Source organism: Salvelinus alpinus, chromosome 2, assembly GCF_045679555.1.
Source record: "Salvelinus alpinus chromosome 2, SLU_Salpinus.1, whole genome shotgun sequence".
Taxonomy (NCBI): Eukaryota; Metazoa; Chordata; class Actinopteri; order Salmoniformes; family Salmonidae; genus Salvelinus; species Salvelinus alpinus.
This window is the reverse complement of record NC_092087.1, coordinates 130,017,001-130,037,095: the sequence shown is the minus strand read 5'-3', so window position 1 is coordinate 130,037,095 and position 20,095 is coordinate 130,017,001. Positions and strand designations below refer to the sequence as shown.

The window sequence follows — 20,095 nt, the reverse complement described above, 5'->3', positions numbered from 1 at the left end:
AGATCACCATGCGCAATGCCAAGCGTCGGCTGGAGTGGTGTAAAGCTCGCCGCCCTTGGACTCTGGAGCAGTTGAAACGATGAATCACGATTCACCATCTGGCAGTCTGACGGACGTATCTGTGTTTGACAGATGCCAGGAGAATGCTACCTGCCCAAATGTATAGTGCCAATTGTAAAGTTTGGTGGAGGAGAAATAATGGTCTGAGGCTGTTTTTCATGGTTCGGGCTAGGCTCCTTAGTTCCAGTGAAGGGAAATCTTAATGCTACAGCATACAATGGCATTCTAGGCGAGACAGGTCTAATCACCCACATCAGTGCCCGACCTCACTAATGCTCTTGTGGCTGATTGGAAGCAAGTCCCTGTAGCAATGTTCCAACATCTAGTGGAAAGCCTTCCCAGAAGAGTGGAGGGAGGGTGTTATAGTAGCAAAAGGGGGACCAACTCTATATTAATGCCCATGATTTTGGAATGAGATGTTTAACGAGCAGGTGTCCACATACTTTTGGTCATGTAGTGTATATACACACACATATATATATATATACAGTGGGGAGAACAAGTATTTGATACACTGCCGATTTTGCAGGTTTTCCTACTTACAAAGCATGTAGAGGTCTGTAATTTTTATCATAGGTACACTTCAACTATGAGAGACGGAATCTAAAACAAAAATCCAGAAAATCACATTGTATGATTTTTAAGTAATTAATTTGCATTTTATTGCATGACATAAGTATTTGATACATCAGAAAAGCAGAACTTAATATTTGGTACAGAAACCTTTGTTTGCAATTACAGAGATCATACGTTTCCTGTAGTTCTTGACTAGGTTTGCACACACTGCAGCAGGGATTTTGGCCCACTCCTCCCTACAGATCTATCTCCAGATCCTTCAGGTTTTGGGGCTGTCGCTGGGCAATACGGACTTTCAGCTCCCTCCAAAGATTTTCTATTGGGTTCAGGTCTGGAGACTGGCTAGGCCACTCCAGGACCTTGAGATGCTTCTTACGGAGCCACTCCTTAGTTGCCATGGCTGTGTGCTTCGTGTCGTTGTCATGCTGGAAGACCCAGCCACGACCCATCTTCAATGCTCTTACTGAGGGAAGGAGGTTGTTGGCCAAGATCTCGCGATACATGGCCCCATCCATCCTCCCCTCAATACGGTGCAGTCGTCCTGTCCCCTTTGCAGAAAAGCATCCCCAAAGAATGATGTTTCCACCTCCATGCTTCACGGTTGGGATGGTGTTCTTGGGGTTGTACTCATACTTCTTCTTCCTCCAAACACGGCGAGTGGAGTTAGACCAAAAAGCTCTATTTTTGTCTCATCAGACCACATGACCTTCTCCCATTCCTCCTCTGGATCATCCAGATGGTCATTGGCAAACTTCAGACAGGCCTGGACATGCACTGGCTTAAGCAGGGGGACCTTGCGTGCGCTGCAGGATTTTAATCCATGACGGCGTAGTGTGTTACTAATGGTTTTCTTTGAGACTGTGGTCCCAGCTCTCTTCAGGTCATTGACCAGGTCCTGCCGTGTAGTTCTGGGCTGATCCCTCACCTTCCTCATGATCATTGATGCCCCACGAGGTGAAATCTTGCATGGAGCCCCAGACCGAGGGTGATTGACCGTCATCTTGAACTTCTTCCATTTTCTAATAATTGCGCCAACAGTTGTTTCCTTCTCACCAAGCTGCTTGCCTATTGTCCTGTAGCCCATCCCAGCCTTGTGCAGGTCTACAATTTTATCCCTGATGTCCTTACACAGCTCTCTGGTCTTGGCCATTGTGGAGAGGTTGGAATCTGTTTGATTGAGTGTGTGGACAGGTGTCTTTTATACAGGTAACGAGTTCAAACAGGTGCAGTTAATACAGGTAATGAGTGGAGAACAGGAGGGCTTCTTAAAGAAAAACTAACAGGTCTGTGAGAGCCGGAATTCTTACTGGTTGGTAGGTGATCAAATACTTATGTCATGCAATAAAATGCAAATTAATTATTTAAAAATCATACAATGTGATTTTCTGGATTTTTGTTTTAGATTCCGTCTCTCACAGTTGAAGTGTACCTATAATAAAAATTACAGACCTCTACATGCTTTGTAAGTAGGAAAACCTGCAAAATCGGCAGTGTATCAAATACTTGTTCTCCCCACTGTATATATATATGTATCAGTCAGCGTTCCAATTCATCCCAAAGTTGTTCGATGGAGTTAAGGTCAGGGCACTGTGCAGGCCAGTCAAGTTCTTCCACACCATTTCTGTATGGACCTCGCTTTGTGCACTGGGACATTGTCATGCTGAAACAGGAAAGGGCTTTCCCCAAACTGTTGCCACAAAGTTGGAAGCACAGAATCGTCTAAAATGTAATTGTATGTTGCAGCGTTAAGATTTCCCTTCACTGGAACTAAGGGGCCTATCCTGAACCATGAAAAACAGCCGCAGACCATTACTCTTTCTCCACCAAACTTTACAGTTAGTACTAAGCATTGGAGCAGGTAGCGTTCTCCTGGTATCCGCCAAACCAAGATTTGTCCGTTGGACTGCCAGAAAGATGGTGAAGCGTGATTAATCACTCCAGAAAATGCATTTCCACTGCTCCAGAGTCCAATGGTGGCGAGCTTTACACCACTCCAGCCGACACTTGGCATTGCGCATGGTGATTTTAGGCTTGTGTGCGGCTGCACGGCCATAGAAACCCATTTCATGAAGCAGCCGACGGAACAGTTCTTGTGCTGACGTTGCTTCCAGAGGTAGTTTGGAACTCGGTAATGAGTGTCGCATCCTAGGACAGACGATTTTTACGCGCTACGCGCTTCAGCACTCATAGGTCCCGTTCTCTGAGCTTGTGTGGCCTACCACTTCATGGCTGAGCCGTTGTTGCTCCTAGATGATTCCACTTCACAATAACAGCACTTACAGTTGACCGGGGCAGCTCTAGCAGGGCAGAAAATGTAATAACTGACTTGTTGGAAATGTGGCATCTTATGATGGTGCCACGTTGAAAGTCACTGAGTTCTTCAGTACGGGCCATTCTACTGCCAATGTTTATCTATGGAGAGTGCATGGCTGTGTGCTTGATTTTATAGACCTGTCAGCAATGGGTGTGACTGAAATAGCCGAATCCACTAATTTGAAGGGGTGTCCACATACTTCTGTATACATATACAGTACCAGTCAAAAGTTTGGAAACACCTACTCATTCAAGGGTTTTTCTTTATTTTTACTATGTTCTACATTGTAGAATAATAGTGAAGACATCAAAACTATGAAATAACACATATGGAATCATGTAGTTACCAAAACATTGTTAAACAAATCAAAATATATGAGATTCTTCAAAGTAGCCACCATTTGACTTGATGGTTGGGATGAGTTGGACTGCAGAGTGAAGGAAAAGCAGCCAACAAGTGCTCAGCACATGTATTTTTTTCTCTGTAATACTATTAGCCACCTGGCAATATTATGAAGTTGGCTTTAGATAGCCCAGATAGGTTCCCAATCTCCCAACCTCATAACTAGCTACCAATGAAGTTAGAGTAGCTAGCTTGTCAAACAATCTTAGCTGGCATGCCTGCTGTCAATGTTGGTAGACTTTAGAAAAGCAAGCAATTACTAAATGTATAAGACTCACATTCCTTCAATCTTTTACCTAGATTTTAGCAGAGATGCAGTGAAGCATATTTAGGTTCCAGTCAGGAGGATACAGACAACTCAAAAGGTATGTTGAGATATTCAGAAAATTAAACATATTTTTTACATAGAATTAAGCATAATGACTATGGCTCTAGATTGCAGGGAAAAAGGTGTTTCAGGTGTTTGAAAAATGCTAAATTCTCAAACCTCCGTACCACCCCACAACCATCCATACTTTGTGGCCTCTCAGATTTTAGGGATGTATGACGCCCGGGGACCTCAAATCCTCAACCTTACAGCACATCAGGTTGAGGATTTGAGGTCCCCAGGCGTCATGCACCCCAAAATGCTGAGGGACTCGTCAAAATGATCTGGTTTGTAAAAAAAATCCTGGAGACAAAATACTCAATGGACATGTCATACAGTATATTCAGACTTCTGGTTGTAGCACATGCTTGCGTTGGATACAATTTTCTCATCATGCTTTTGTTCGCACATTGACTAGACCGAAGGGGCACTGCAAGGCCCAAAACACCAGATGCAAGTGGGCGCCATATCAGCTTAACCCCCAACCACTGGCTTTTGCTCCAATGGCTTCTCTTTCTTCTTTGCCAGGAGCGAAGCAAAGCTTTCATCAGGATCATAGAGCGCATGCTGTCTCCTTTCCCTAAGTAGATTGAGAACAGAGTGAATGGACGAAACGACAACCGTCGCAGAGATTTGATTCCTGCGGGCAGCAGGCAGGCAGTAGCAACCCACTTGCCTTTTCAGATTTAGCCGAATCACCGAGGCACGAGGAGAGAGGTTTGTCGTTCGACCACAACCGTCAACTTAATCCATTGAAAACCTTTGGGGGGCCTATCTTTGCCTCATTAAACCCTCCTTCTCTGTTGTTGTCGTCGGGTAAATGTCACGCAGTTATCCAGGCGACACTTTCCCCAATGCAAAGCGGGGGGTTGTCTCTATTGAGTTAAGGGGCCATAATCTATTCATGGGGGCTCTTTAAGGGGGAAGAGCCCAGCTGCTCTAATTTGAGAATAAAGACTGTCCCACCTTTGTCTCTATTTCATACGGGAATCAATGACCCCCCTTACTACACCCCTTCACCCTCCCATCGCTCTCCAGTGCACTCCCCATTATGGGATTATTCTCATGCTGTAATTTTGAATAGGGAGCGACTTCGTTTGGAAAAAGGGCTCTCACAGTCACCGCAATAGGTGGACCCGGCGGTAAGTCTCCCCTTACCCTCACGGGTGTCCTCCTGGTTTGTCAATCATAATTTGTGGGACAACCAGAGAAAAACAGCAAATCTCCTTATACCACACAGCTGTCCGTTTGGGATTTGGAGATATAGCTCGGCTTTCTTTGTCACTGGGCTCCACAATGGCCGTGTCAGTGGGGTCAACTATAGGGGTATCCGCAACATAATACGATATTAATGTGGATCATATGGATCTCAGCTCACTGAAAATAGGCAGTAGATGTATGAGGATGCAGGCATGTTCCTTGTCAAACAAGACAATAAGACACATGATGATGATGGTTACATCATCAAATGGCTTTCCTGCCAATTTGCATGAATTTTGTTGGACATATCCCATGTACTTGTCAGAGATATCAAGGGGTTTTCACATCATTGTATCATCTTGGTCAGGTTTAGTAGCCCCATTAGAATATGTAAATGTTGACCAATAAAAGCAGAATAAATAACTATCTTGCTCATTACCACCAGATCGGTTTACACAACACAAGATCAATAAGCCCACTGCACAAGGCTTAATCTCAATGTATAATTATGAACCAAATACTAAGTACTTTTCTGTGTGCTCTATGGACTTATTTGAAAGTATGATGTATGATGGCACTTGCACAGTTGATTGTGGAGTAAACACACGATGCAGGACAGACGCATATTCAACATTGGGTGTGGCTTCGATCTCAGGGCCTCTCCTACTTATGAATATTAAACAGCGACTTGGTTTGCCCCCGCCCCCTCTTCCCCTGAACTTGCTGTAAAGTCTGGCACAGTCATTCGGACACAGACGGCGCTTTCTTAGCTCGTGGGTATTGTTGTATCAGAGGCGATCAGAAATATATGAAGAAAAAGAACAATAGTCGGAAGGACAAAAGAGTGAGACAAGGGGGCAGGTCATTTTGCATTGGAAACCTATGCTCTTTTCAAAAGGTGTTGTTCTCCACTCGTGCATGTTCAAATCGGAGAAGTATATAGAGCCGTAGGTCGGCCGGACTTTTAGTTTCGCAGCAAACGGCACTATCAAACAGAAGGCATGATTTTGAGACCGAGTTCAAGCTGTGCTGCTTTTTCTATTCATGTCTTCTTGCAATGCATGTGGATGAAGGTACGTGAACATTCAAGCCTATTTCTAACCTTTTGTCCATACAGTATTGCTCTAATTTGACAGTTTTCAACATGCACATTTTCAAAAACTGGTTGTGGGTAGAGGAGGATGCACTAAACGTGAGCGTGCCTCTGTAAAATAACAGTGAGGGTTTCTTTGCAATAGTTTGTTGCAAGTTAGTAACTACAAATCACACACTTAGCTAATGTCGATATTAGTTTGTTAACAAACATTTTATCTACCTACTTTAGCTTGGGTAAGATTTGTTGCAGCTATCTACGTCCTATTTAGCTGTTAGCTAACGTTACTTCTACAGTTGGAAATATTCAAGCTTCCATGCATGTTGATTGACAGTTTGAAATTAAGGTATCAAAAGGCAAGACGCATTCAAATCAAGTAATGTTGCACATTTTTTTTCCCCAAAACAGGTGGCTGTGGCTTCAGGACACTTCGAATTGCAAATTGTGTCGATGCAGAACGTGAATGGCGAACTGCAGACTGGCGTGTGCTGCGATGGATCTCGGAATGCCGCAGATCGCAAATGCACGAGGGACGAGTGTGATACCTATTTTAAAGTGTGTCTAAAGGAGTACCAGTTGAAGGTCTCGTCGGCGGGCCCATGCAGTTTCGGGACGGCTTCAACACGCGTGGTCGGAGGGAATACTTTTTCTTTGCGGAACGTGAGGAGTGACAAGTCGAGGAGTGACAAGTCGAGGATTGTGTTACCTTTCAGCTTCGCTTGGCCGGTGAGTTGATTGTGTCGTTATGTTTATGTAACACGTTCTCCCTCTCGGGCGCGCGAGTTTGCTGAGAACTTGCACCCTCAAATATTTTGTCTCAGCAAAGTGCAATTTAGATTAATAGACATGAATACAAAAACGATGGGCAAATTAAGTAACTTTTGGATATGTCAATGTCAACATGTCATGTGAGGCAGGCGAGTTAATGGGCCACAAGACACGGTAACGTTTTTTTAGGGGGTAACCTTATTCTTACAAAAACAGTATATTATTGGCAGAGAATAAAGTGAGTTCATCCATAAGCGTTGCGCTGTCTGAATACTCATCACTAGTGTTCATGCGATAGTTATTGGGAATAGGCTGAAATGTTAAACCAAAATGGGCAATTCCAAAGAGGTTTAATCGTTTACGAAGAGCTGTAGCGTCGCATCATTCTACCGGTGACGCGCTGCCTAAACGGGATTCATTCCCCCACTGTCTTTTCCTAAAGAGCGCGACCATTAGCCGAGCCTCAAACAATGGCTTGTGCAAGAATAGGCAATAAAACCGCTGGGTTATCTAGCCACAGCCTTTACACACAATGCGCTCCCAGGAAGCAGAGACTTCACTCACTTAACTATACACTCACTTAACTATACACATTCCTCAGGTTGACTGTTCTCGTGTACGTTTTCTTTTTTACCATGCCACAATTTTCATGACATGAAGCCATCCATGTTTTGAGCTCATTTTTTTCCTGTGGCTCTGTGAGGTTATACTGTCGTTTTTGAGAATTGAGAGGAAAACTCTTGAATGAGGTAGGCTAGTTGTACACAGCAATTATTTTCAAGGATTAGGCTGTAGTTGACCTAAGAACATGACAACCAAAGTGGACGGATGATATTTCAATGCAGATAAGTTGCCCTGGCAGCATCAAAATATGTTTTGGACACAATGATGTGGCCCCCAAATGGTTTTCTAGACATGCTCCAATATCACTATGAAAAGACCTAGCTAAAAAGCCATTGTCCTATTGCATATTTTCTTTTCCATCCAATTTCTACCTAGCAATTTGGAAACGTGGTTAATTGCTCAAGATTGTTCGCCCAGAAATACAACAAAGACAAGCTCAGGGGAAAACTTAATGAAATATTGAATGGGGGAATTGGCTCTTTTTTTTCTTTCTTCGCACTTAAATTTGTGGTCATACAATAACCCCTGTTTTGTATGAATTGTAAATTTGTGCCTCATCAGCATTCAATGAAGAGGTGCCAGGTCATCAATGGGATGAAGTGATTGGATGTTTGAGGGAGTTGCTAGGTAACGAGGCCTCCCACTGGGAGAAATGGAACTGGGAGCAAGAGAGGGAGGAGAGCATCTGCAAGGGGGGCATGGTTGATGGAGACAGCTTTTTTTTCCCTCTCCAAACCCTTTACTTAGTGTTCTCCATTGTGGAAGGGCTATGTTGGATTTATATTGATTTTCATATAGAATCATGATCTGGATAAAAACATGTTTTAATTCTAGGTCGATTGTCAAGAGGATATTCCTAGAAATAGGGGGCTTTTGGAACTATGCCAACATTTTGTTCTGTTTAGCACAGGTGTGGACACTTGAGATTCCTGAGTATGGAATATTCCCAAATATTTCATCAACTGAACCGTCAGCCAGCGTTTAGGACACGATGCCACTACTGTATAGGGGCAGTCGACATTGCCTAAGTCACAAAGGTCTGGGCGTGTACCCTCGCCCCTGACCTTATAACACAGGCAGTATAAAGGCCTCTTGTTCCCCCACCGCCCTTTGTCAACCTGGGCGGTTGCGCTTGACTGGTCCCAAGACATTCCATCTTTTTAACCCCGCCACCCTATAGTAACTGGTGTGTTAAATGAAGCAGTCACCGTCCCCTTACTTCGAAGAAGCAGGGGCGTATTCATTAGTGCACACCATAGAAAAACATTTAACCACGGAAAACATTTTGCAACAAAAATTAGTTTCTCGTTGAATGACTTTAGGTACGTCCCTCCCCACTTTGGTCCGTTTGCTTCTGTTAGTTCCTAGTGAAAAATACACCCCAGGCTTGGCTAGACGTTTTGGGCTAGGCTAGAGTGGCCCTGGGTCTGTTTTATACGTCCACAACCCCGACCCCAAATTGGCACGGGCGAACCAAGACAACCTCACTCTGTGCGTCAGTCTGTTTATTGGGCCCTCAAATGGCAGCCTCTTGCCATGGCCAAAAGTATCGCCAACAACATCTTACTTGCGGTTGTTGAACTTTCATTCCCCCTATTTTCCCCCTCTCCTTTTTGAACTCTCACATGTGACACAGGCCACTGTTCTCCTCTCATTCTTTTTAGAGCTTGGAGAGAGGAGCTCTCTACTCTCCTCTCTCTCGGCCCCTGGCTTGACGGCCCTAGCCAGACAGAAGCAGTGACAGCTTATATTAACAGGAGGGGGGGGCTGAACAATAGCCTCGGGCTGGCAGCGAGGATTATGGGAGATAATGGGAGGCCAGGATGGGAATAATGTGGCTGGGGGTAAGCAACAGGATGCAGCAGTAGACTCAGCAGTGCCGCGGTTCGTTCGGCGGCTCCCTGACTAAACCGTTGTGCTGAAGTTGCCATTATTTTTGAAGTTCGGCCCCTATGGCCCATCGGTTGCCTTACTCGCGTAATGCCGGTAGGCCTATTATTCCACCAGCCAGCAGCCCCCAGAGCCAAAGCCTAGAGAAGGATAGAGGCCAGTGGGGATAGACCCCCGCCACCACCCACGGTCAAACAGCGGGCTGGAGTTCAGCCAGAGTGACAACATTGATGCTAGGATTTTTTTTCTCTGTTCATTTGTATTTTTTTCTTCACTCTCACTTCTCAGCAAGGATTATTCTATTAGTCTCGCTCATCTCTCGTTCTCTTTTCTCTCTCCAATCCATCTGTCTGCCTCTGTTTCCCCATCTCTTTTTCTGTTTCTCTCCATCCCTCTCTCCGTCTCCCTTACTGTCATAAAAGCCTCATCTACCTTGCATCTGGCCTAGTGTGTGTGTGTTCAGGAGAGGCAGGGGGAATGCCTAATAAAGAGGGAGAGGTCCGACAGTACAAAGCTGAAAAGCACACAGTGACTTATGAGGTGAGGGGTAATCCGAACGGCCTGCTTGTATCTTCAGCACAACACGTCCAGGTAGACGTTTAATTTTGGTGTTTATGTCAAACTGGACATTTTGACCCGACACACATACTGGACATTTTATGTTCGAGAAGCATTGAAAGCTTGTAAATGTCAAAACACTATTGGCTGGTTTCCTAGACATCGACTTAAGACTAGTCCTGGACCAACAAAAAGATTGCACTGCAGGATTTCCATTAAATGTGTTTATAGTCCAGGACTAGGCTTAATCTGTGTCTGTGAAACTGGCCCCATATCAGTTGACCTTTTGATAAAGGGCTTCCGGTGGTGGAAAAAGCATGATTTAAAAAAATCCACAATTGTGGTTTCGTTCAATGTGGGCAACGATGATTTTATCCTTTCTTCCCCCCCAAAATAATAGCCTTATCAGTTTCCCTTTATAGGTAGAGGCCAATCAGGCCACCATAGCGTGAGCCTTGCTCCTACTGCTCTGCACAACACAGGCACTTACTCACCCTGCCTACTCCCTTCCTGGACATGCCCAGGCTTGTCTGCTCATTTCACTTGCTTTTTCCCACACTTATCTCAGCCTAACGAAAGCGCCCGGCCGTGCCTCTGTCCTCAACCAAAACTGGGTACGAAACATGTAGTTGGGCACCGATCCAAAAATACTCAATCGTATTGCAGGAAGGAGGGAGTGACGTAGGGGAGAAAGTGGGAGAGGCACCACTAGTCTGGGGGAAAGAAGGGATGGTGTGCTTTGCTTTCTTACCTGGCTGCTATTTACCGTTTTGGTAAACATTACTTTGGCACAGTCGAACGGTGGCATGTACTAACCGAATGGGTTTGGGAGGGGGAAATGTTTTGAAATTATTTTTCTTTGATATTTGTGAGGAAAGAACCGTTTTGACTGGAGTTTATTTAAGGACAGTGATTTTTTTTAAATTGTGAAGCTAGCCAAGTGAAATTCCCAAGCTTTGGGTAGTACAAGAAAGTTGAGTTGGCTTCACTGTTTAGCTTGTCTCTCCATTTTCAATGGTTATCATCACGAATCGTGATATGCAAAATGGCTGCGCACACAGTTGGAGCTGCCGTGTGGTTTCCCCCAAATCTTGACATCATCTGGATTCCCTGGGAGTAATAACCAGTAATTAGACTGACATCCATATAAGATAACGATCGGTGATTCAATGGAACAATGTAGCTAGCTGCTAGGCTGTGCAGGGCTATGTGTGCCAGCGAACGAGCGTCGTGTTTGTTTAAATGGGACAAAGTGGCAAGGCCGTAAGCCCCACACAAGAGGCCGGGCATGCCTCCAAGGGAAAGAACGAGCGAGTGCTGTCTGCCCCGACCACCCCAACCCCCTCATCACCCCCCGTTTCCACCACCACACACTCTTTGCCTCCCCTCTCATATTTTTGGTGCTTCATTGACAAGTGCTACAAGGAGTGCTCATGTGAATGTTGGCAAGTGAGTGTCGCGAGTGGAGAGAGGCCCTCTGACTGGAGCCAAGTATGGACCCACACACACTTGCATTCAGGCACGCACGTACACTTATTAGCGTGCACACAAACCGATATATGATGCACCCAGATGGTAACTCATGATCCTGTACACAACAGTCTCAAATGAATGAAGGCCCGCATACACACACTCTTGGCACACACACTTCCCCCTCAGCCCAGCCCTCCACGGCTCTCCGCTGTCTGTTATCCGATACCGGTGAGAGCGATGGGGGCCTTAAGAGAGACAGAGTTTCAAAGAGGTGCCGAAATAATGGACCCCCGTCCCCATGACGCACACACAAGTATACACACACTGAAATGGCTTTTTACACACACACACACACACACACAGCAGAGATGCAAACCCACTACCTCAAAACCATTCTATTCTACCTATTACAGCGCCCTCAAGTCGCTCCGCACACAACTACTCACAGAGCACTGGAAGGGGAAAATATAGCAAAGGAACCCAGGATGGTTTTTAAACAATGCCAGCGGTTTGCTCTATCGCCACCCTTGATCTCTCTCTATCCGGGGAGGAGAAAGCAGTGGGTTAGCTTTGGGGTGGGTTTCTGGAAGGGAGAGTGGCTTAGCCCGCCTAGATCAGAGGGCTGCTGGCGCCTCGGGGGGGGTAGCCGCGCTCTCTCTAATCTGCAACACATGGAGAACGGCCAATGGACAGACACGGCGTTAAACGCCACCATACCCACTCGCTTGCGGCTCTCTGGTGTGTGTGTGTGTGTGTGCGCTCGCGAATGGGAAGGCGTTTGGCTGTATTTACGCTATTCCCTGTGAATGTGTGCCTATAAATAAATGTTTTGTTTTATTGATCAAGGTACACGCTGCATTAATGTTATACCAGATCTAAGAACTGTTATTTCCTCAGATGGGACTTTCTCTTCCCCAATTCTTTAGATTTCTGCCAATATGTTATGTCCATTCAAACAGTAGGCTAAATAAGAAGTAGCCTCTAGACAAGTCTGTTAGCAGGAACTATGCAGAAAGGAACCTAAAAGGAAACCTTTATCAGCCAGGGGTGAAAGGACTAACGCAGCTGTGACTTATTTTACCTGGCACCTCTCTCTGTCTTATCAATGTTCTCTCTCTCTCCAGAGGTCCTATACGTTGATCGTGGAGGCCTTGGACTTCAACAACGACTCTTCTACGGGCAGTGAGTATTATCCCCCACCATTATGTTACTACTCATATATATATATATATATATATATATATATATATTAATTCCATTCGGTTTCACATTACAAAAGCAACATAAACCCGTGACCTGGAAGTGGTGATCCCAGGACAAAAATAAGGAACCTGTAAAGCAGTCACTTGTGTAAAGGGACAGAGGTGTGTGTGTGTGTGTTGGGTGGGGGGCTTAATTTCTTGGTAAGGGACATTTGGGGGGTGGGGGGCAGGGAAATTTTACTTGTGCTTATAAAAATGTATTTAAAGGCTGATGGCAGGTGCAGGCCATGGTCATGCCACCATTCTGTGTGTGTGGGGTACACACTCACACACTGGCCTTTATGATACTCACATTCACCCCCCCCTCCCCCATTTGAAAAGCCATTGGTTGGCATTACTGACCAACATTGGGTAGAAAACTATCAAGCATAAAGAACCTTGAGTCGTTCCCTCTGGCTCTCGTACTCCCCTACCATCGATATAGCGCTCAACTGTCATTTTACACAATACTCTCATTCAGAAAACAGTGACGGTAGTATAGACTAGTGAGGAGGAGATGGAGAGAGATCACACTACAGATTTGAGCGTTGTTTGTTTTCAGCCCGACCGTTAGGCAGTCAGTGGGAGTTAAGGCTGTGTGTTGCATTTGGCAATCCTCAGGGAACCATTATAGTTCCAGTGTTAAATCGGCCCCAGGGTACGCTGACCCCTGTCCAGGTGTGCTTTGGCCCAGAAGGAGGGCAGGGCAGTAGTTCCACCACAGCCAAGTCTACACCGAGCATGAAACTAATCATCGCATTCGGGCCAATAAAGCCCAAATGCAAAAAGGTTAGTGTGAGGTTGAAGACTTTATTTTTTCGATTGCCCTCCCGCCGACAAGCACACACAACAAGCCAGCTAGATCAATGAAAACGTCTGCCAAGGAAGAGGGCCAAACGAGGACAGGCCAAATATTGACCGTCTCACTTAGCGTCAACATGCTAAGTGCTCTGGGCACGTGGCCAGTTAGCCTCCAATAAGCAGACTCATTTAAAGCCTATCACAGTTGTGCTGCTAATGCTATCCAGATACACTGCTACGGCTAACCTTAGTCTAGAGTTAGCATCTCTAAATTGTGCTTACATAAGCTTAAATTACAAGTTACCGAGGTAACTATCATGTCGGTGCCGACTCGTTGCCCCGAGCGGTATTCACCACAGAACTGAGAGGTTTAAATGTTTGGTCAAATCACCAGGACAGTACAATTTCTTGAGGTTGGCTATTTCTCCCACCGTCAACCGTCCCAGGACTTTCCTGTTTGATATGGTGGGTCACAGTTTGCTTCCAGGTCTTTAAAAAAAAAAAAAATGGTTCGAGGACCCTGGGTTAATTTTGTTCATTTTGCCAAACCACAACCCCCTCGCCGTCAAACTATTCCGGGCCTCAGGTAGTGAGAGGGCGTCACCTCACCCCGACCACACTTTGCACTCCACTGGCGAAATACCACATTGGCGCTCAGGGTTCTAGAACGGCATGGAATATTACTACTACCACCACTACAACTAGCACTGCCGTAACAAAGCAGCTTTCCCTCCAAGAAAAGAGTAAACAAACTCGACTAAGTTTTTGTTCATTTTCGCGCCCCCTTGTCAAAGCTCGCAGAGGCTGAACAGAATTTACGTGGGCAGACTGTTTTGGACAGTAATAAAAAAAATTAAAAAATGCGTCGTTTGCATTACTGCCTTTCTGTATTTCTTGACTACCAGAGGACTTCTTCATGGAAAATGGGATTAGGAGGCCGTGACTGCCCTAACATAGTGACATGGCAGCGCTGGCATGGTAGGGATGCCGTCCTCTTTCCCTCGAGGGCTGACCCCTGCGAAGTCGAGTTTGTTTGGGTGCACGGGTGGGCAGGGACAGAAGGGGGCATCACCTCTTATGTCTGTTGGTAGCCGTAGACTTGGATGGCAATTCATATTTGGGCATTTACCCACTGATATTTGGAGACCCTGTACTAGTAAAGACCGAGAAGTGGCATTAAAATGACCCAAAGCAAGACGCTTGGTCTCACTGAATGGGCATTCACATCATGTGTTGACTTCTGTGTATGTATTGTATGACTGCATTTGTCTTTGCCTCCACCTTATGCCCATGTGTTTCCTACCAGTCCCTCTGACTCCTCTCTCTCTCTCTCGGCAATCCATTTCCCCCCATCAGGCGTGGGAGGCGAGACGATCGAGAAGGCTGTTCAGTCGGGCATGATCAACCCCAGCCGCCAGTGGCAGAGCCTGAAGCACAACGGGCCGGTGGGCCAGTTCGAGTACCAGATCCGGGTCAGCTGCGACGAGCACTACTATGGTTTCGGCTGCAACAAGTTCTGCCGTCCGCGCAACGACTTTTTTGGCCACTACAACTGCGACCACAACGGCAACAAGACCTGCCTCGAAGGGTGGTCTGGACCAGAATGCAACACTGGTAAGAGGGAGGGATTTAACCAAAGTAGTTGTCTGTAATTTTACAGCAACGTGAAGTCGAGCTAAAGAAGTTATTTTTTCCCATGAGGCTAGACATTTGAACAAAGCTCAAAAGGCGTTCATCAAGTGACATTCATCAACAATCAATTGGAATATATAAATCAAATGATATAAATAACAGTGGGCCTTTAAGGGCAACTTGTGCTTTAGCGACTTTTGTTAGCAAGCTGTCATTTATGGCAAGTCCAAAACTATTGAAAGTAACAATGGCCCGCAATTGACAGCAATTGCGTTGAGGTGAAACCGACCAGAGAGAGCGAATGAACACTAGGCTAAATTATATAATTTAGGGGTGGGGTCAAGCTGGCTTCTTCACCCATTGACACGAGGGCATATTGTCTTAACGCAGCAGATTTTGGCCACGGCTGGCCCGGCAGGCTTTTACAAATAGTTAGCGTTGCCGTTTGGAATTTGGGCTGTTTGCTACACACCAGCGCACCCCCTAGGCCTTAGTATCCTAGCGGGGAGCGATGGCAGGGCTCCGGGATAAGTCTTGGATTTCGTAGGATTACTGCCCCGGTTGGAGCTTAGGACATTCCCACGAGTTTGGAGATGAGATGGGGGAGGGGGAGCTGTCTGACATCATCATGCTGACTCTTCCTGTTTTTTTCTCTCTTGTCACTCTTACTTTCCCCCCCCCCCCCCTGTGAATTTCTTGCTGACTCTCACCATCACAACACTTGACATTCTTTCTCTCGCTTTCTCCTTTACTTCCTCCCTCATTCTCTTTCTATCTCTCTCAGCTATTTGCAGGCAAGGCTGCAGCACTGAACATGGTTCCTGTACATTGCCCGGAGATTGCAAGTAAGCACACCCTTTCCCAACACAACCATTTTCAGCTGACCTAAGTTAGTAAAAAAAGCTCCCTGAAAAGAGCCAGACTCAAAATCTCACTGCGGCTTGTCACTCAGCAACACCCTTGTTCCACATGGAAATAACACCGTTGGCAGGGGGAATTCCCAATACCATGCGTTCTGCCCACTTTGGATTGGCATCAGACTCGATGGAGACCTAGTCATTTTTTGGCAGTGTCTTAGATAACACGGTATACGTTATATACGTGGCAATCAAACTCGCAACCCTTGATCGTGATGTGTTCGTTAGGCACCAAACAGAAGGAAACAGACTGAAGCAGGCAGTGACTGTTTTAAAGTTTTACATTGCATGCCCTACTAAGCACAACCCAATGAATCCCCCTCCCATCATCCAGAGCTGTGAAGGGCCTGAACCTTTGCATGTTTTGGGAAGGGAGTTTGTGGGGTGGTTGGAGATTATCGCGACCCCCCCCCCCCCCCCCCCTTTGCACACGTTTGCCAGGGGCCCCCAGAGTGGTGAGAGCTTAATGGCGGCGGTGGTGGAATCTGGTCTCGAAGACCGCTGTCAAATTCGAATAATTTATTTTCTTTCTTTCACCTGTCTGTTTCCCCGCCCTCTTTCACCTCCCTTCAGCGCAATGCTTTGATTTAGCCCTTTTAGTCTCGCAGCCAAGAAACAATCGGAAGTGGCGGTAGGAGAAGTTAGCATGTTGTGGCAATTCTGGAGACGCTTCTATGGCTTCTTCTGAACTCAAACACACATCTGATTCTTACGAGAGGCTGCAGTGAAATGGGCACTTTTTGATGGTTTCATATTTCCTCCATTTTGATAGATTTTGCAGCTCTCATTCAAGCCTTTCAGTAGCAAATTATGTATTCTGTAGGAGGTGTATATATTGCGTATCTGGAATAGTTATCCATTGCATGAAGCAAAGGTGGGCTGGGCATGGATACCAGGAATGAATGATAAGCTGTGTGTGTGTGTGTGGGGGGGGGGGGTGTATACGATTCGCTCTTATCCTAATGACTCAGTGAAAAGTTTACCTCTGCTAGTGCCCTGTCCAGACAAGCACTTTTACTTACTCAAGGAGCAGCCTTGGCCCGGCCCAACCCATTCGCGTGTGTGTTCCAATGTGTGTGTGTGTGTTTAAGCGGGATAGTGTCGAGCACCGAATGTATATTTTTGTTAAGATCGGTTGTCCCGTGCATTGAATACTTATCGAGTGCGTGTGTGCCCTGCAGGTGTCTGTACGGCTGGCAGGGCGAGTACTGTGATAAGTGCATCCCTCACCCGGGCTGTGTGCACGGAAGCTGCGTGGAACCGTGGCAGTGCCTCTGTGACACAAACTTTGGCGGCCAGCTCTGCGACAAAGGTAAGCATACACATGCACGCATGCAAATACACACCCGAGAGGTATACTACAAAGCATGGTCATTGAGTTGGCCAGCTAACTTTGATAACAACCATAAATAGGCCTACTGATTTTCTGGTTCAAGCTAAACTTAGATGTTTTTGGTTGTTGAGTCAATTACAGTGTGTGTGTGAGAGATGCCTAAATATATATATATATCTATGTTAGCTTGCTAACTCATTGATCCTGCTTTGTTGTATACCCCTCTGCTCTGTAGATATACAGCTGATAACTGGTGCCCTCATAAACGCACTCGTACTTTCCCTCCCTGTCTTCCAGACCTGAACACATGTGGTACGTTCCAACCCTGTCTGAACATGGGGACCTGCAGCAACACTGGACCTGACAAGTACCACTGTGCCTGTCCTGACGGCTACTCTGGTGTCAACTGCGAGAAAGGTGAGTCACCTGACAGACACATACGTGTGTGTGTAAATATGTACGTCGCTTGTAGTGTCTAGGGTCTGGTTACACTCAATGTTTATTCCTTATGAGAGTGAAATTGGAGTAGATAACAAGATAGGATAAGATTAACTTTATTGTCCCAGAGGGAAATTAGTCTTGGACACTCAAGCGCAGCTAATCTACTACGTTGGAGAATCTCTCCTGTCTCCCACTCAACTTTTTTCATTTTCTGGTGACGATTGAGAGAGGAAAAGGTATTTGTTTTCTCAAGAATGGTCGGTGAGATCTGAGTCATGGGGTGGGAAGTCGAGGGGTCATGGTTCAGGGGTTAGGGGGGGTCAGCCCCGTGCTTAACCCCATCCAGGGAGGTTCCGTTCGTGGGGCGGTCTCCCGCGTCACTCCGGCCAGGAGGTGACGACCTCATTAAGGTATCGTCAAGGGAAACGGGAACGGAAGGAGACGCAGTAACGGAGCTAACCTTTCTGTGAGGGTGGATTGTAATTCCAGCTTCATCAACAAATCTAACAGTTACCTCACATCTTCAAGTTGTTGAAATGTGTCAATTGTTTAAGTTAGAGTTTTGATCATAGGGATGTCATAGAGTTTTACATGTCTTCTTTTCTTTGTTTTTTTGAGTTGACGTTTCAATGAATTTGGGTCGAATTTGATCATTAGGATAAGTAGATGGCCCTTGTTTTGTATGGGGGTCAATGGAGGCATGACTCAGCTAATTGAGGGGAAAGCTCCCTGTAGGCGTTGGCAGTCAAACACGCCCGCTCTCTGTTTGTCTGGGACAGTTGCCACTCTGTTTGTAGCGAGGGTTTGAAAACTATCACCGGTCATCTTGAGAGCGAGGGAGAGAGAGGAGGAAGGAGGGAGAGAACGAGGGAAATAAGAGGGGGATTCCAGCTTCCAGCCAAGCCTGAATTCTCATTTTCTTTTTCTCTCCCAGCCAGACCAACAACATTAAACCCCCCTCCTGTGCTCCTTCTCTCCCTCCCTATATCCCCCTCTCTTCCTCCCCTGCCCCTAGCCCGCTGACACCAATCAACAGTCATCTCCCTCTCGCCTCCCCCCTCGGTGGGAGTCCCAAATGGCACCCTATTCAGTGCACTACTTTTGACCAGGGACATAGTGCATTATATAGAGAATAGGGTGCCATTTGGGACGCTACCCTCGATCTGCCAGCCAAAGAATGCAGAGCATTAATTGATTTGAGCGGAGGAATCCGTCGTGACTTGAGTTTGCTATTCTCTTTCCTCCTGTCTTCTCTCGTCCTCCCGCGAAGGGATGGACAATGATTTACGCTTGGGTGGAAGTCACGGCGCTTCGCTCGGCGGGTCAGCATGCCGTGACAGACGATTTCCTGCTAGCTGGCTAGAGTAAACGCTAAGGCTATAGGGCTATGGCCCTGGGGGGGCTAGTGAGAGTGAAATGGGAGAGGGGATGTTTTTTCTAACGACGTCGGCCTAGTGGGGGAACGGACCCTCTGTCTTTCTCTCCCTCTTTCTGTCTCTCGCTTTCTTTCTGGTGTCTTTTTCTCAGTGAGAAATGTTGTTCTTTCTCTTGTTCTGTTTATTTCTCTTGCACTCAGCACTCTTCTTTATCTTTTCCTATCTCTCTCCTTCCCCCTCTCGCTCCTCGTCTTGCGGTCTGGTCCAGAGCTGGTTAGTGAGAGGTCAAAAGGGCTTTCCACTCCACTGGTTGTAGCCTAGCTGGGCCAGAGAAAGCTGCTGGGAACCGACAGCAGCGAGGGGGAAAACCCACCCCACCCTCCTGCAGTGTGAGAGTTTAGGAGTTTAACTCTCTATCTGTTCTCCACCTCTCTCCCCTTTCTTTCTCTCCCTTCTCACTCCCATCCCTCTCCCTTTTACCCACTCGATCTACCTCTTGCTCTGTCTCTCGGTTCCATAGCGGAGCATGCCTGTCTGTCGGAGCCCTGTTTTAACGGAGGGAGCTGTGTGGAGACCAGTCAGGGCTTCGAGTGCCAGTGTGCCCCTGGCTGGAGTGGCCCCTCCTGCAGCATCAGTAAGTAATACGTTATAGTATGTAATACCTGAGGTTTAGGTACTTTTAAATTCAATATTATACTGGCCTTGTTCGTGCCAATGACGAACCATTCTAACAGTCAAATATATTTCATATATGCGATCGTAAAAATAATTATCTGGTTGTGTTTATGAAGGTCTTAGGCAACATTAAAATAACGTATTTTGAGGGGGGGGAAAGAACAATATTTTCATTAGTGTATGGTACTGTATATAAAAATCACTAAACATAGAATTTCAAGTGTAAAATCTATTTTATTTGTGGAGTGCCTTTGTGAAAACTATGAAACAAAAAGCATGTGCGTTCGAACACGGTAACCGCTTCTTTTTATAACGACAAAACAATTTACAAGTACCCAAACCAACAAGACACAT

At 46.1% G+C, this 20,095-nt stretch overlaps 1 protein-coding gene across 2 annotated transcripts in view; it reads left to right on the top strand.

Annotated features, from left to right (window-relative positions):
* Nucleotides 1-5,669: 5,669 nt before the first annotated feature.
* Nucleotides 5,670-20,095, top strand: part of LOC139568791 (protein jagged-1b-like) — a 33,844-nt gene continuing 19,418 nt past the window's right edge. For both annotated transcript variants that reach the window (XM_071390877.1, XM_071390876.1), the window contains exons 1-8: nt 5,670-5,992; nt 6,421-6,738; nt 12,450-12,507; nt 14,724-14,981; nt 15,784-15,844; nt 17,098-17,228; nt 17,547-17,666; nt 19,587-19,700. In XM_071390877.1, the coding sequence (XP_071246978.1) occupies nt 5,921-5,992; nt 6,421-6,738; nt 12,450-12,507; nt 14,724-14,981; nt 15,784-15,844; nt 17,098-17,228; nt 17,547-17,666; nt 19,587-19,700 (1,132 nt within the window). In that variant the 5' untranslated portion in view covers nt 5,670-5,920. The remainder of the gene's footprint in view (nt 5,993-6,420; nt 6,739-12,449; nt 12,508-14,723; nt 14,982-15,783; nt 15,845-17,097; nt 17,229-17,546; nt 17,667-19,586; nt 19,701-20,095) is intronic.